The sequence below is a fragment of the Salvelinus sp. IW2-2015 genome, linkage group LG18 (genome assembly GCF_002910315.2).
Source record: "Salvelinus sp. IW2-2015 linkage group LG18, ASM291031v2, whole genome shotgun sequence".
NCBI lineage: Eukaryota > Metazoa > Chordata > Actinopteri > Salmoniformes > Salmonidae > Salvelinus > Salvelinus sp. IW2-2015.
This window is the reverse complement of record NC_036858.1, coordinates 6,101,507-6,119,998: the sequence shown is the minus strand read 5'-3', so window position 1 is coordinate 6,119,998 and position 18,492 is coordinate 6,101,507. Positions and strand designations below refer to the sequence as shown.

The 18,492-nt window shown below is 43.5% G+C and overlaps 1 protein-coding gene across 3 annotated transcripts in view; it reads right to left on the bottom strand.

The window, feature by feature from the left end:
* Nucleotides 1-7,439: 7,439 nt before the first annotated feature.
* Nucleotides 7,440-18,492, bottom strand: part of ccser2b (coiled-coil serine-rich protein 2b) — a 133,519-nt gene continuing 122,466 nt past the window's right edge. For 2 of the 3 annotated variants that reach the window (XM_070448265.1, XM_070448264.1), the window contains one exon: nucleotides 7,440-13,171. In XM_070448265.1, the coding sequence (XP_070304366.1) occupies nucleotides 13,020-13,171 (152 nt within the window). In that variant the 3' untranslated portion in view covers nucleotides 7,440-13,019. The remainder of the gene's footprint in view (nucleotides 13,172-18,492) is intronic. The other variant, XM_070448266.1, reaches the window with a different exon arrangement.

Here is an 18,492-nt window from a genome sequence, read left to right as displayed (position 1 = left end):
ATTATTGTGACCTCGAAGAAATAGAGAATGAAACTAATTTTATCTTCTATTGCCCTTTCTACCACGATATATGCTTGCTCTTATTCCAGAATGCACATCAGATAGACCCTGGCATTATGTGGCTGAGTGATGAGGAGAAATTGAAATGTTTTTTTTGTCCATTGTGTATTTCCTTTTGTGGAATATTTGGATAAAGCCTGGTATAAAAGAAAAAGGGCTACCTATAATTAAATAGTACAAATATTTAGCTTCTATGTGGTTGATTGTGTATAGGCTTGTCTACCATATGAATCTTCTCTTTGTGTCAGAGTGGGTTCAAGTGACTTTGGTTTCTTTTTTTGTCTAAATACGGTATGTATGTATATATATGCAGTGTRTATGTATGTACAGTTAAAGTGGAAGTTTACATACACCTTAGCCAAATACATTTAAACTCAGTTTTTCACATTCCTGACATTTAATCCTAGTAAAAATTCCCTGACTTAGGTCAGTTACGATCACCACTTCATTTTAAGAATGTCAGAATAATAGTAGAGAGAATGATTTATTTCAGCTTTTATTTCTTTCATCACATTATTTCACTTCATCCCAGTGGGTCAGAAGTTTACATACACTCAATTAGTATTTGGTAGCATTGCCTTTAAATTGTTTAACTTGGGTCTGTCACGGCCGTTTAAAGGAGTGGACCAAGGCGCAGCGTTTTGAGCGTACATACTTGTTTATTTAACGATGTCGCCAACAAAACAACATGGAAAATGGACACCTAAATAGGCTCCCCAATCAGAGACAACGATAAACAGCTGTCTCTGATTGGGAACCCATTCAGGCCACCATAAACCTACATACCCCTAGACAATACAAAMWCCCCATAGATAACCAAAAAACCCTAGACAATACAAAAACTAAACAAACCACCCTTGTCACACCCTGACCTAACCAAATGATAAAGAAAGCAAATATAACTAAAGTCAGGGCGTGACACAGGTTGTCAAATGTTTCCGGGTAGACTTCCACAAGCTTCAAAAATGAGTTGGGGGTGAAACTTTGGCCCATTCTCCTAACAGAGCTGTTGTAACTGAGTCAGGTTTGTAGGCCTCCTTGCTCACACAAGCTTTTTCAGTTCTGCCCACACATTTTCTGTAGGCTTGAGGTCAGGGCTTTGTGATGGCCACTCCAACACCTTGACTTTTGTTGTCCTTAAGCCATTTTGCCACAACTTGAGAAGTATGCTTGGGGGTCATTGTCCATGTTGAAGAACCATTTGTGACCAAGCTTTAAACTTCCTGACTGATGTCTTTGAGATGCTGGCTTCAATAATCCACATAACTTTCCTGCCTCATGATGCACATATTTTTTGTGAAGGTGCACCGTGTCCCTCCTGCAGCAAAGCACCCCCACAATATGATGTTGCCAGCCCCGTGCTTCATGGTTGGGATCGGTGTTCTTCGCGCTTGCAAGCCTCCCCTTTATCCTCCAAAACATTAGACAACGAGTCCAGTTCATCAGACCAAACGAGTTCTAGTTACTTTTGTTTCATCAGACAGAGCCATTCTCCAAAAGTACGATCTTGTCCCATGTGCAGTTGCAAACTGTAGCTCTGGCCTTTTTTATGGCGGTTTGAAGTAGTGGCTTTCTTCCATGCCGAGCGGCCTTTCAGGTTATGTCGATATAGGACTCGTTTTACTGTGGATATAGATACTTTCGTACCTTTTCCTCCAGCATCTTCACAAGTTCCTTTGAGCGGTATGATGGCTGCGTGGTCCATGGTGTTTATACTTGCGTACTATTGTTTGTAAAGATGAACGTGGTAACCTTCAGGATTTTGGAAATTGCTCCAAGGATGAACCAGACTTGTGGAGGTCTACAATTGTTTTTCTGAGGTCTTGGCTGATTTCTTTTGAGTTTCCCATGATGTCAAGCAAAGAGGCACTGGAGTTTGAAGGTAGGCCTTGAAATACATCCACAGGTACACCTCCAATTGACGTCAATTATCCCATCAGAAGCTTATAAAGCCATTACATTTTTTACTGGATTTTTCCAAGCTGTTTAAAGGCACAGTCAACTTAGTGTATGTAAACTTTGAACCCACTGGAAGGCCTGACACAAGTCATTTTCCCAACAATTGTTTACAGACAGATTATTTAACTTACAATTCACTGTAATTCCAGTGGGTCAGACATTTACATACACTAMGTTGACTGTGCCTTTAAACAGCTTGGAAAATGAAGGCACCTAAAGACTCTCAGACCATGAGAAACAAGATTCTCTGGTCTGATGTAACCAAGATTCAACTCCTTGGCCTGAATGCCAAGTGTCACCTCTGGAAGAAACCTGGCACCATCCCTACGGTGAAGCATGGTGGTGGCAACATCATGCTGTGGGGGTGTTTTTCAGCGGCAGGTACCGGGAGAGTAGTCAGGATCGAGGCAAAGATGAACGGAGAAAAGTACAGCGAGATCATTGATGAAAACCTGCTCCAGAGCACTCAGGACCTCAGACTCGGGCAAAGGTTCACCTTCYAACAGGACAATGACCCTAAGCACACAGCTAAGACAACACAGGAGTGGCTTCGGGACAAGTCTCTGAATGTCCTTGAGTGGCCCAGCCAGAGCCCGGACTTGAACCGGATCGAACATCTCTGAAGAGACCTGAAAATAGCTGTGCAGAAACGCTGAGTAAAGGGTTTAGATACCTATGTAAATGTCATATTTCAGTTTTGTATTTTTAATAAATTAGCAACAATTTCTAAAAACCTTTCATTACTGGGTATTGTGTGTAGATTGATAAGAATWWWTWTTTTTAAATCCATTTTAGAATAAGGCTGTAATGTAACAAAATGTGGAAAAAGTCAATRGGTCTGAATACTTTCCGAAGGCACTGTATATGGTCCCACAGTTGACAGTGCACATCAAAGCAAAAACCAAGCCATTAGGTCGAAGGAATTGTCCGTATTGCTCCGAGACAGCATTGTGTCGTGGCACAGATATGGGGAATGGTACCAAAACATATCTGCAGCATTGAAGGCCCAGAGGAACACAGTGGCCTCCATCATACTTATATCGAAAAAGAAGTTTGGAACCACCAAGACTTCCTAGAGCTGGCCGCCCGGCCAAACTGAGCAATCGGGGGAGAAGGGCCTTGGTCAGGGAGATGACCAAKAACCCGATGGTCACTCTGACAGAGCTCCAGAGTTCCTCTGTGGAGATGGGAGAACCTTCCAGAAGAACAAACATCTCTGCAGCAATCCAAMAATCAGACCTTTATGGCAGAGTGGCCAGACGGAAGYCACTCCWCAGTAAAAGGCACATGACAGTCCGMTTRGAGTTTGCCAAAAGGCAGCTAAAGGACTCTMAGACCATGAGAAACCAAGACAATGCATGCGTGGCTTCGGGACAGCCTCTGAATGTCCTTGAGTGGTCCAGCCAGAGCCCAGACTTGAACACCGATCTAATATCTCTGGAGAGACCTGAAAATAGCTGTGCAGCAACATTCACCATCTAACCTGACAAAGCTTGAGAGGATCTGCAGAGAAAAATAGGAGAAACTGCCCAAATACATGTGTGCCAAGCTTGAAGCGTCATACCCAAGAAGACTCAATGCTGTAATCACTGCCAAAGGTGCTTCAACAAAGTACTGAGTAAAGGGTTTGGATACTTATGTAAATGTGATATTTCATTTTTTTCCTGTAATATATACATTTGCAAAAATGTCTAAAAACCTGTTTTTGCTTTGTCATTATGGGGTATTGTGTGAAGATTGATGAKGAAAAAACAAGTTAATCCATTTTAGAATAAGGCTGTAACGTAACAAAATGTGAAAAACTTCAAGGGGTCTGAATACTTTCCGAATGCACTGTATGAAACACACAAAAAATCACGTGTTTGACTGCACCGGGACTCTAATGATAATTATGGGTGTTTGTGTCTCAAGTCCCTTTGTCATGCTGAGGAGAGGAGGCTATATGCCTTGGCCTCTCTGAAACACATGATTTGCTGCAATCATGGAAATTGTTTGGTTTAATGGCACAAAAGTTAGAAGAATATCTGTCAATCAAGAGTCTGTTGAAAGAAAGAGAGTGAGAGGACTTTCAACTACAACATCCTCTCTTATGCTGAGATAATTAATATACAACTGCTGACTCTCCCTTGAAAAACTTTGCCTTGGAGCCACATGAAAATATAAATGYACTTTTTACCTCAGTAAAACTCTAACTTCCAACAGGTGCCTTTCAGACTTAGTAAGGAACTGACCTTAACGCAAAACAACTATATAAACATAATCAAATTTTATATCCCAGCCTGTTTCAGTCAGCACGTCATTAAATTAGAGCTGGCAGGTAGAGCTGTAGTTGGTTTTGAGAGAGAAAGAGAGACCAGGGTATGGACTCTACAAGGTGTCAAAAGCATTCCACAGGGATGCTGGCCCATGTTGACTCCAATGCTTCCCACAGTTGTGTCAAGATGGCTGAGAGAGAGAGAGAGAGAGAGAGAAGACAAAAAAAGAGAGAGAAAGAGAGACCAGTGTAATATTTTGATGTTATGGGGCTATTTTGCTTCCGCTCATCTGAAAACTACAGCAGAACAAAAAGTAAATCCTAATACAGTAGCACTCATGACACTTAACACTACTGTGGCACAGTCAATTATCAAAACATTGCTKACTTCTCGACTACTTCTCCAATCCMCTGAAACATAAAAAGCATGAAATTCAAGTGAAACTCTCGGTACACAGATTCGCCTTGGGTTCAAACAGGAAATACAAAGTGGTTTCTCATTGTCAATCTATATTTTTAAGGCCCATAGCACATCTGCTATGCAGTGGCCCATGGTGAGAAACATAGCAGAAGCGAGTAATGGGAGCGCTATGTAGGTTCATTGCGCAGATCTCTCCATTTAGTTTGGCCTCCTGCATATCCCCTGTACTGCTCTATGTGATGCCTGAAGGCTTTGCTTTGCATGAAGGTAAAGCAGATTTAATTGCTACTGCCCTCACACCTAGTTATTGGTCACTTCCAAAAGTGGGAGTGGTGAAAGGAGATCGCCACTGGCACACCACACTCATGGGAACTTCTGGGAATAGAGAAAGTGGAAAAGGACTGTACATAAATTGTGGGAAATGAAGCTGTCACTCAACTCTACAGCAGAGCTGTGTGTATTTTAATACATAGTTGGCTAAGAACAATTCAGTTGGAAGACTACCTGTCAATCATGAGTCTATCGAAAGAAAGAGAGCAGGACTTTCAATGGCTACCTCTTATACCGAGGTAATAAATATATAACAGCCATGTCTTCCTTGAAACTGTGCCTTGGAGCCACATTCAGGGCACATGAAAATATAAATGCACTTTTTACCTCAGTAAAACTCTAGATCCCTTCTTCCAATAATGACAGTTTCCCTCTTTCTGACTTAGTAAGGAATCGACTTGAATGCAAAACTACATTTGGGTCCGAAATGATTGACACCCTTGATAGTTAGATTATTTTAGACCACGGCGTGTTCAACCCGCTACCATCTAGAAGACGGAGACAATACAGGTGCATCAAAGCTGGGACCGAGAGACTGAAAAACAGTTTCCATCTCCAGGCCATTAAACAGTCACCACTAGCCAGCCTCAGCCCAGTACCCTGCCCTGAACTTAGTCACTGTTACTAGCCGGCTGCCACCCGGTTACTCTACCCAGCACCTTAGAGACTGCTGCCCTATGTACATAACCATTGAACACTGGTCACTTTAATAATGTTAACATACTGTTTAACCCACTTCATATGTACACTTGAGTGTACAAAAGATTAGGAACATGTTCCTAAAATTGAGTTGTACCCCCTTTTGCCCTTCAGAACAGCCTCAATTCGTAGGGGTATAGACTCGACAAGGTGTCGAAAGCRTTCCACAGGGATGCTGGCCAGTTGACTCCAATGCTTCCCACAGTTGTGTCAAGTTAGCTGGATGTCCTGTGGGGGGTGGACCATTCTTGATACACACGGGAAACTGTGCAGCGTTGCACTCAAACTGGCGCCCTTGGTCCCTACTACCATACCTTGTTCAAAGGCACAACAATCTTTTGTCTTGCCAATTCACACTCTGAATGGAACACATACACAATCCATGTCTCAATTGTCTCGAGGCTTAATAAAAACATTCTTTCACCTGTCTCCTCCCCTTAATCTACGCTGATTGAAATGGATTTAACAAGTGACATCAATAAGAGATCATAGCTTTCCCCTGGTCAGTCTGCCATGGAAAGAGCAGGTGTTCCTAATGATTTGTACACTGTATATATTGTATTCTAGTCATGGCTCATCCTATACAACTACTGCTGTACACACCTTTTCTAATAATATACTGTCCATACACACCTTCATATTAATATATATTTATATTCCGGACTGACAATCATTCTGATATAATTCCTTTATTTGTATTTTTAGTATTTGTGTGTATTGTTAAGTATTACTGCACTGTTGGAGCTAAAAAAAAATAAGCGTTTTGCTACACCTGCAATAACATCTGCAAAATATATGTATGTGACCAATACAATTGTCCTTGAATTTCTCTGAGAAAGATATTTGGTTTAACGAGTAATATTATTTTTTCCTCAAAAGGTAGGGGTCAAACTTATTGACACCTGTTTTTCAATACCTCACCTTCCGGCACTGAGCCTTTATYTAAAATGTTGTATGAGTTGGAGAACACATCGGGAGGGATCATAGACCATTCCTCCATACAGAATCCTCCCAGATCCTTTGAGTTAAACCACAGGTTTCAAAGGGTTTCAAGTCCGGAGACTGAGATGGCCAAAATGTTGATTTTGAGGCCAATTAACATTTCTTTGTGGATTCTGATGTCTGCTTGGTGTTATTGTCTTGCTGGAAGAGGCAACTAGGTTTTTGGCTAAAATGTCCTGGTACAAGTTCATGATGCCATTGACCTTAACAAGAGTCCCAGGACCAGTGGAAACAAAATAGCACCAAAACATTTTGACGTCAAACCCACCACTGGTGTGCGTGGGCAAAGAGATTAATTTTCCTGTCATCTGACCAAAGCACCGGTTCCAATCCAAGTGCCAATGCCGTTTAGCAAATTCCAGGCGTTTACATTTTTTGGATGACGTGAAAATAGAGCTCTTTGGCCACGCACACCAGTGGTGGATTTGGCGTCAAAATGAGAATGCATGAGCAGAAAATAACCCCACCTACTGTACAATAGGGTGGTGGGTCTTTGATGTTGACCACAGAGTCCTACTTTATACTACTCACATCCTGGGTGAAAGAATACCATCATCTCTACCCCTCACCTCACCCTAGCCTATCGATTCCCCCAATCTCTTACCACCCTCGTGTTCCACCAYTTCTCTTACTGTACACACCCCTCTCTCCTCATCCAATCGTCTCATACCATCCTGTCACAACCACCAACCCCATAGTGAGAGAGCGACACTGTAGATTTGGTGCAGTCTTTATTTGAGCGCTCAGCCACTCCATAACCTCAGATATCACAGCAAAAAGGAGCCAGATCTAAACAGAAAGCAGTTCAATATGTTTTCAAATTCATTCCTTCATGTTCCAAGCCTCTCAACACAATCATTTAAAGTGCATTTCAGATTGAGCTTTCTCTTTTTTTTGACAAGCTCAAGATTTCCGTGACAATTACACACAGATAAATATATTGTATGTCATATACATATAAATAATTAGCATTGTGTACAACAGTATGTTTTCAATCGTTATTGTATTGCACAAATTAAATAGCAGTGTAGCAAACATGGAAGTAAAACAGAATTGGCAGGAAGATTAACACAAACACACAAGGAAACCGATCCTCAGAGCAGACTCTCTCCATTTTAGTTTCCTGTCATAGGTGAGAAAAATAAGTTCTACAGTACAGTCAATGTGATGGCTAGCGAGGTGAAGGACTTGAACAGGACAGTACAGTAAGTTATACTGTACTGCATATTGAATATACTCGTGTTATGGAGTTGTACGTTTACAGCAGTAATATTAGACTACAACAAAGCGAAAGATTATGGACCCCAAACTGAACCCTTCCCACCTATAAGATAACTGGTTCATTTACTCTGAGTGACAGAMGTTTTTTCTATGATCCTAAATCTGKCCATGAACCACCAGACAGATGCCAGTAGTCCTTCTACAGTAGAGGTTCTACTGGTAGCGAGGAGACATATCGGCCGTGTCCCAATATTTGTACTTGCGTTCTAAATAGCAGGCTGATTAGGTATRCGAAAATAGAACGTTTTATAGTATGTGACATTTCGAAAATGTTGTTTGCTTTAAATGCCAGGGTGTCATTCATTTYGGCTTTTAATCTAGTATGAATAGCTGCATGCTATCGAGGACGAGAATTGTCTTTTCAGAGCCACAGCAGATAATCAGAAAAAGGGGACGGACTCTAACAAACACAATTGTGCATTACTTGACGCATTCTCAGATATTTGTTGTTCACTAACTGAATACATTTTTACTTAACAGTACGTTCTAAATAGTATGTACTGTAGAATGATTAGTACGCAGTATGTCGTTTTGGTAAGTAGCAGGCAAAACAGATTTCAGACACGACCATTGTCTGCCTGGTGTGATAGTTGCCGCGTTTCCACACGACACCCTAATCCCTATATAGTGCACTACTTTGGGAACTTCTGGGCTCATAAGGCTCTGGTCRAAAGTAGAACACTATAAAAGGGCATAGGGTGCCATTTGGGAAGCAGCCCGTGTTTAAGACCACCCTGATGAAATAATGAAGAACATTAMCTGAACAGATGGTAATGAGCGGGAAACACATCCCGCTGTTTACAATGTCATTTCCTCAATGAAACTACAGTTTCAGCATTTCTAAAATATAAATACAATAAAAATGCATAMATTTAAAAAAGCTAGTAAAAAGAGCCTTAAAACTGAGATTTGGGAAGTCGGAAAGAGACGGCAACACAGAGACAAATCTCCTCAAGACTGCTTACAAGAAAGAGGAGGCACACCAGAGAGCATCAAAGCATGCGAGCTGTCAGCACTGGAAGCATAGCTTGGCCTGCTTTTCCAAATACAGTACTGTAGCTCCACTAACCTGGCCTGTGTTACAGAGAATGTTACTGTAGTGAGAAAGAGACAAACAGGTTTGCCCTTCCCAGTCAGAATGTGTTGAGAGTGAGCCTGTGACAGTAAATACTAAGTGTGACTGGCAGTCTAACATCTGCTAGGCTRCGCGGGCATAACGCATAACCCTGTGTTGAACCCTGTAGAGGGGCGGAGGGATACAGAAAGGGATATACCTATCAACCCAAGGCAGACTCACTCTCTCCTTTCAGCAAACACAGTTGGGCCTACTCTACCGTACTGTTCCATTCCTCCAGGAGGAACASTCACTCATCGACATACCCAACTATCTATATGGTCCTAGTTTAATCAAAGAGATGRAGATCACACCAAATGTTCAGGACCACGGGAATTGAAGTCACAAAAGCAGGCACTTTTGTAATACACAAGAAGAGTATTGCTGCTACATGACCATATGATATCCTGTTGGCCGTACAGTCAATTCAAGGGCAAGTTTTTTGTTCAATCTACATACCATATTATGGTAAGCCAAAGCTAGACAACCGGAAAATAATAATGCATTATTAATAAATAATAAACCCTTTTCAATAACTTTAGGTCACTATTTTGGGGGGGGGGGGTTTGGGTGAGAACTTCTCAGAGSTAAATACGTTGAGCTTCTGTTAAGATCTCGTTAATCTAAAAATATTTCCACCCCTGAATATTCTAAATCCTTTAAATCAAGGACTCTCACTGTCAAACAGGAATTGATCAAATCCATCTCGTTCTCTTCCCTACAGGTCCTCAAATAGTAGTTAGTTTATTGTTTGTTTATCATTTGAAGATATGAAATGTAKAAAAAGCATGTTGTTCTTATCTGGGTGGGATGGGGAAGCAGCCTTGCATTCCAAATAGGAGAATTGATTTGGAGTGACATTTCTCATGTCCCGGGACTGTTGGAGTGATGTCATGTACATACTTTGTGGGGTTGCTGTTGCCAGTCTGTTTGTGCATCATGCCAACTCCTTTACACTCATCATCATGACAAACACGTTTGGCTTGACAATGACAGCAATGGAGTCAGAAAAAGCCTGAACAGATCTGGAACCAGGCTAGGAATGCTGCCGAATGTACTTGGAAACGCTTGACAAATATAACACAAGGGTACATGACCTTTATGGGGCTTTCAATCATTTAGAAATGGGAAGACAAATACTTCAAGAGCTGTGTGGCAGCAAGACAAGTGCTTGGGATATCAAGTACACTTTACAGCTGGCTTAACATAGGATCATAATGAGGGGTCCATGAAGGCCAACAGCACATTGTCCACAACTATGTACCAATGAGACTTATCTTCCACGAGTAGGGCACAACTGTGTTGCATAGAAAAGCATGGAAAGCTTTAGTGGGGGAAGAAGACTGACCAAATTAAGTTACAGAAATAGGCATTCTCAATCTTATCTTTGAGACTGTGTTGACTGGGTGATGTTGTTCCTCTCAGAGCATTCTACAACGTATGCTGAGCCAACCAATCAGAAGACTTGGGATCAAAAGGTCAGTTATGACATAAGGGAAATAAGGACCTGATCGGTCAAGGGTATAAATGGCTCCTACTTAAAGCTCTCTAGGACTAAACATAGCGACGGACCAGGAACTAGTTAGACATTATGGCTTTGAAGAAGAGGAATGAGAGTCGTATCCCTCTCTACCCTCCTTGACACGCTGGCCCACTGTGACACACTCAATGGGACCCTTTGGGGAAGGACTGAGAGAAGAAGGTGTGGTAGAAGACATGGAGGGTGGTTGTTATACCGTAGGAATGAGTCTGGCCCTGCTGTTGACAGGGRCACACTGAGCATGTGCTTCAACCACTTGACATCAACACACCCCTCTGCCGAGCCACTCGGCCGCGTAACCATGCCAACTGGAACCGACACCACTACGGAATCACATGGTCACCACAAGCCTGCACACTATAACAGCAATATTGTTTCATGCTAGGACCTTTTCTTTATTTTTCTTTCTTTCTGTCCCCTTCTATTAAGGGCCCTGGCCTGAAGCACATCAAGAAGCGGAGCTCTTCTCTTCTGCAGCGTCATTACAGTAGCGTGTAGGAGGCCTCTTCCTACCTACCAAACTAGACCTTCTCATTACGGAAGCACGGGGAAACAAAGACAGCTCTGTCAGAGCACCAACTGCACAAGATGGCTCCTTCCGGATGGATCTCTGTTATCCCTGTGTCTCAATCCAACTGCAACAGACAAGACAGACAGACTGACTGACTGTCGGTAGACAGTGGTAGCTACAGCTACTTTTGAAAATGCACCAAAACACGTAAGGCAGAAAGAATAGAGGTGTTTTGAAACCAGAGAGAAGTAATACTGAGAAGTGGCAAGGGGAACTTTAGAACCTAACACAGCTGTTAGAATCTCCCCAGTTTATCCAGAGGGACAATATCTGATGTAACTCAATTCTTTAGTCTATATAACCAAAATATCTGCACTTCTAAAAGTGTTCCCCCCTCAAGTCAAGAGGGATTCTCTGTTCCTGTAACCGTTTTTCTGTGTTATAATATTGTCTTCATTCATCTAGGACACTGTTCAGAGAGTACATCAGGTCAATAGCTATACTAGGCGCAACAACTACATACAGGTATCATGTAGTAGTTCAGTAAGTCAACTAGTATTAGGGCACCTAAATGCTATATTAAGGCCAGATAGTTGTACTTGCGGTGTCCCTATGCATGCAGAATCATCATCTGGGATACGTTTTGGCCAGAGAGTAAAAGTTCTGGAGGGACTGTAAAAGTGTCAAGCATCCTGAAAGTTCACACTTTGAAACAACATTTCACACAAACAATATCTGCATTTAACTGATCTAGACAGCACTCTGCACAGGGCTTGTAAGTAAGCATTTCACGGTAAGGTCTACACCGGTTGTATTCGGCGCATGTGACAAATACAATTTGATTTGACAGATTGTACTGAAGCGTTTTTTTGGAGGGGGAAAAACAATTATTGTGTTACGCTTGACGCCTTTGTACAAGGCATTTACCAAATGTACACGGGTCAATTTTATTTCGGACCTTGAGTGAGTCTTACTGGAAGCGCAGCAGGCTAGCTAAAATAGTCTGTGGGGTCATATGTTTATTTACGCAATAAGGCCCGAGGAGGTTTGGTATAAGGCCAATATACCATGGCTAAGGGCTGTTGTTAAGCACGATGCAACACGGGGTGCCTGCACACAGCCCTTAGCCGTGGTATATTGGCAATATACCACGAACCCCCGAGGTACCTTATTGCTTAAACTGGTTACCAACGTAATTAGAGCAGTAAAAATAAATGTTTTGTCATACCCATATACGGTCTGATACACCACGGCTGTCAGCTAATCAGCATTCAGGGCTTGAACCACCTAGTTTGTTATTTTGGATATAATCTACAAGTCTTCCTTTCTTACAGGGTAGACACTGTAACCTTGCTGAGGTGAGGCCTGGAAACCTTTAGAAGAAGTCAGATCTTTCGGGTTAGAATGGGTAGAAGGTGGTGCTGAGTGGTCTTGCTACATGGCAATGTTTGAGAGTTGAGAGATAGCAGTCAGTGGCTCTTTGGCTTGGGAAGTCGTAAGAGGCTGGGATGGACTAGACCTCTGGCCTTGAGTCCGCCAATCTCTGGTTCTCTGAGGCCTGGAGTCTGTCTGGGTGCTTTGGTCCGGGGGCAGGCCGGCAGTACAGGGCCCTGGGAGGAGGCAGAGGCCTGGTTCGCGGAGCTGTAGCTGGGCAGACCTCTGAAGGGAGGTGGGGGCAGCCGGGACTGTGGAGCTGTGAAGCCCGGCCTGAGACTGCTCCTACACTGGATTCCTCTCACCACCCTGGGGAAGCCTGCCATGGACGTCTGGGTGGAGTTGGTTGTGGGGCCTTCCTGTGGCCTCTTAGTGATGGAGGCTATTTTCAGAGAGCCGGGGGACTGCGGGAGGCTAGGGGCAGGGATCATTTTGGCCGAGTCCCCACAGCCAGGGTTGGAGGAGTCTCGGGGGGCCTCGGTGTGGGCTGAGCTTGTTAGTGTTTCCTGGGGCTGGGGTTGCTGCACGCTGTTGGGCCATGGCCTGGAAGGCTGTAGTATTTGAGGCTGGGGGAGGAGAGAAACAACATACGATAAGCATCTAAAACTGTATATAAACAAACTACAGCATGAACTATTGTACGCCATCATAAATCATTTCTGTTCTTCGGCTTGCGAAACCAAAATATTTTGTCCAGTCTGTTTCGCCTAACAGTTGCACAACAAGCCTACAATTCTCACGAGGATAGACACTATGTACTGTAGCGCCTCTCCCTTTTTGAATGAGAAACTAATTGCGCGCATTCAACACATGAAACGCCGTCGGAGATTGGGGCTTTGATTCCGGGCACTCTTTGGAGACAGCAGCCATGCCGCGTGCTACAGTACAGTAGTCATCTCTCTCTAAACTTATTATCCCTGATGTACCACTGCAGAGCCTGGGTGGGGGAGGTCACCATCAAAAGAGCCCTCCTCCTGCCTACCGACTCGCTCCCCTCCGCAACACCATACCACACGTCGCTTCGCTGCTGAAAAATAAGGAAGACATGGGATGACAGTAGCTCTCCGGGCTGTGTCTGGCCGCCAGGCACGAGCGTAACAAGGTGCCCCGGTGTGCCGCTATGCCAGCACATCCTCAATTAGAGAAAGGTTAGGGTGTGCACATCGGGGGCCCACTTCAGCCCGCTCATTAACATTTAACGCTGCTTGTTGGATGGGGAACATGGCGGCAGCCCTGCCTCATACACGCCTACCTGTCAGTCAATCAGACTATGTGACAGAGAGAGCACGAGAGAGATAGAGAAAAAGAGAGAGATAAGAGAGAACGATAGAAAGACGAGTGAGAGCGAGAACGAGAGAGCGAGAGAGAGGAAAGAGAAAGAGAGGAGAGGAAGCACTAGACCGAGGCTGGCTGACTCAAAGGGAATTATTCTGTCAGATGATTTGTCTGTTTGGGGGGTGGGAGGGAGGTGGGAGGCTGGCCAGTGCAGGTGGAAGATGTTTATTTTTTTACACCTGCAAAAACAGCAACAAATCCCAATTGCAAGGTGACGACTTMATTTCCATTTCGGAGGTGTTTATCATGTTAGTTTAACAATAGATAGAGATCTAAACAGATCTGACACACAGTCTGCAATCATACAAGTGCATTCAGTTTCATTACATCATTCTCAGTTACATTACACTGAAGTCTGGGAGAGAGGAACTATACACAGGTGCAGTTATCCTTTTGATACATTGCACAGAGATCTATGTATGGAAACAGTCACACGGCTAGCGCTGAGCTTCGACATCTTAGCCGATCAGACGTCTCAAAGCTTCGCCAGATCAGCCCTCCTCTTATCACCGCCATTCATTGACTATGGAGAGAAATTCACTAGTCCACACTGTCACCCTGTGGCCACCGCCGTGTACTACACCACCTCCCCCCCAGCCGATCCCCCAGCACTGTGCTAAGCAGCATTTCTACACACCACCACACTCCCCCTGACGCTACCCATTGGGCCGATCTCTGGCTTTAATGTCAATGCTGCTCTGTTGGCCCTGGGGTTATTTCAACAGGAAAAACATCCCTTTCCTCCAGAGTCCAGACAGTCAGGTACTGCAGGGCCAGGTAAGAAGGTGTCCCCCTGCCCCCTTTACAAGATAGCAGACTGCCAGGCACTTTTCAAAGTCTGCGATGGAGGGGATGACGCCTGAGGACGTGGGGGTGGGGGGGTTTCTGGCCCCCGGATGAGGCTTCATAAATAATGGATGACAACTCGCGGGGGATTAGAGAGCGGTAGCTAATGAAAGGTGACACGGCTTTCTGGAGCCCAACGCAGCACTGGAGAGGAGGAGAGTCTGGTTTATAAAGCCCAGCAGGTGTTTCAAGGAGGGATTCACCTTGTCCCCCCCCCACACAGTCAGACAGGGACACTGAAGCGCATGCGTGGGTGGATGGAGAGTACCTCTCGATTGCCAAATCCAGAGTGTTCCACTTGTCCACCCCCATCCCCCAGACTGGGATCCCTGGCCGTCCAGCCTATCCACCATCTCTCTCTCTCTCTCTCTCTCTGCATTCAGCGCCTTGCCACCCTGTCGCTGATGCTCCAAATTCTGCTCAGCTCCTCTAATTTCATTTTAATTCTCGCACGTCTGAATTGACTCCAAACACATKTAAATAACGACAAGCAAATTTCAAACATAGGAATTTAATAGTAATTAAAATGATAGAAAGGAGAGGGGGAAAATGCAATTTTTCAGACCATGACGGAGGCTGGGACGGATGACGAGACATACACTGAACAAAAATATAAACGCAACAGCTTAAGTGCTGGTCCTATGTTTCATGAGCTGAAATAAAAGATCCCAGAAATGTTCCATATACGCAAAAAAAGCTTATTTATCTCAAATGTTGTGCACAAATTTGTATTTAGTGAGCATTTCTCCTTTACCAAGATAATCCATCCACCTGACAGGTATGGCATATCAAGAAGCTGATTAAATAGCATGATCATTACACAGTTGCACCTGGTGCTGGGGACAAAAGTCCACTAAAATGTGCAGTTTTATCACAACAATGCCACAGAATTGGCATGCTGACTTCAGGAATGTCCAACAGAGCTGTTGCCAGAGCATTGAATGTTCATTTCTTTACCATAAGCCGCCTCCAAGGTTGTTTTAGAGAATTTGGCAGTACGTCTCAACCGGCCTCACAATCGGAGACTACGTGCATGGTGTCGTGTGGGTGAGCGGTTTGCTGATGTCAACGTTTTGAACAGAGCGCCCCATGGTGGCGTGGGGTTATGGTATGAACAGGCATAAGCTACAGACAAATTAGCATTTTATTGATGGCAATTTGAATGCACAGAGACACCGTCATGAGATCCTTAGGGCCATTGTTGTGCCATTCATCCACCGCCATCACCTCATGTTTCAGCATGACAATACACGCACCATTTCACAAGGATCTGTACACAATTCCTGGAAGCTGAAAATGTCCCAGTTTGTCCATGGCCTGCATACTCACCAGACATGTCACCCATTGAGCAAGTTTGGGATGCTCTGGATCGATGTGTACGACAGCGTGTTCCAGTTCCCGCCAATATCCAAAAACATTGCACAGCCATTGAAAAGGAGTGGGACAACATTTCACAGGCCACACAATCAACAACCTGATATACTCCATGCGAAGGAGATGTGTCATACTGCATGAGACAAATGGTGGTCACACCAGATACTGACTGGTTTTCTGATCCACGCCCATACCATTTAAAAAAAAAAGGTATCTGTGACCAACAGATGCATACAGTTGAAGTCGGAAGTTTACATACACCATAGCCAAATACATTTAAACTCAGTTTTTCACAATTCCTGACATTTAATTCTAGTAAAAATCCCCTGTCTTAGGTCAGTTAGGATCACCACTTTATTTTAAGAATGTGAAATGTCAGAATAATAGTAGAGAGAATGAATTATTTCAGTTTTGATTTCTTTTATCACATTCCCAGTGGGTCAGAAGGTTACATACACTCAATTAGTATTTGGTAGCACTGACTTTAAATTGTTTAACTTGGGTCAAATGTTTCGGTTAGCCTTCCACAAGCTTCCCACAATAAGATGGGTGAATTTTGGCCCATTCCTCCTGACAGAGCTGGTGTAACTGAGTCAGGTTTGTAGGCCTCCTTGCTCGAACGCGCTTTTTTAGTTCTGCCCACACATTTTCTATGGGATTGAGGTCAGGGCTTTGTGATGGCCACTCCAATACCTTGACATTGCTGTCCTTAAGCCATTTTGCAAGTATGCTTGGGGTCATTGTCCATTTGGAAGACCAGTTTGCGACCAAGCTTTAACTGACTGATGTCTTGAGATGTTGCTTCAATATATCCACATCATTTTCCCTCCTCATGATGCCATCTATTAATGTGAAGTGCACCAGTCCCTCTTGCACCAAAGCACCCCCACAACATGATGCTGCCACCCCCGTGCTTCACGGTTGGGATGGTGTTCTTCGGCTTGCAAGCCTCCCCCTTTTTCCTCCTAACATAACGATGGTCATTATGGACCAACAGTTCCTTTTTTGTTTCATTAGACCAGAGGACATTTCTCCAAAAMGTACGATCTTTGTCCCAATGCCAGTTGCAAACCGTAGTCTGGCTATTTTATGGCGGTTTTGGAGCAGTGGTTTCTTCCTTGCAGAGCGGCCTTTCAGGTTATGTCGATATAGGACTCGTTTTACTGTGGATATAGATACCTTTTAACCTGTTTCCTCGAGCATCTTCACAAGGTCCTTTGCTGTTGGTCTGGGATTGATTTGCACTTTTCGCATCAAAGTACGTTCATCTCTAGAAGACAGAMCGCGTCTCCTTCCTGAGCGGTATGACGGCTGAGTGGTCCCATGGTGTTTATACTTGTGTACTATTGTTTGTACAGATGAACGTGGTACTTTCAGGCGTTTGGAAATTGCTCCCAAGGATGAATCAGACTTGTGGAGGTATACCAAATCATGGCTGATTTCTTTTGATTTTCCCATGATGTCAAGCAAATAGGCACTGAGTTTGAAGGTAGGCCTTGAAATACATCCACAGGTACACCTCCAATAGGCTAATTTACATAATTTGAGTCAATCAGAAGCTTCTAAAGCCATGACATAATTTTCTGGAATTTTCCAAGCTGTTTAAAGGCACAGTCAACTTAGTGTATGTAAACTTCTGACCCAATGGAATTGTGATACAGTGAGTTATAAGTGAAATAATCTGTCTGTAAAGAATTGTTGGAAAAATGACTTGTGTCATGCACAAAGTAGATGTACTAACCGACTTGCCAAAACTATAGTTTGTTAACAAGAAATGTGTGTAGTGGTTGAAAAAAGTTAATGACTCCAACCTAAGTGTATGTAAACTTGCGACTTCAACTGTATCTGTATTCCCAGTCAAGTGAAATCCATAGATTAAGGCCTTATGTATTTCAATTGACTGATTTCCTTATATGAACTGTAACTCAGTCGAAAGCATGTTGCCTTCATATTTTTGTTCAGTATATTTGTTCAAATCAGTTACTGTATAGATTTTGTTTCCCAGAAAATGTGCAGGCATGAATATTCCATGTTATCAGGCAGATCCAGTTTATTGTGGTTAAATCTATCTACTTGGATGCAACTGTCTGTATTTAGCCAAACAGCAGAGTACCTAAATAATCGGACTGTATTATAAAATCGCTCTGGAAAGAAGCAGCTACTAAATAACTACAGAGTAAAATGTAGAAAGGTGGAGGGATGCAAGGCCAGACATGTAGGGGAGAAGGTGGAGGGAATTGGAAGACAGCGACAGAGAGACAGAGAGAGAGACAGAGAGAGAGAGACACAGAGAGAGACACACAGAGAGACACAGAGAGAGAGACACAGAGAG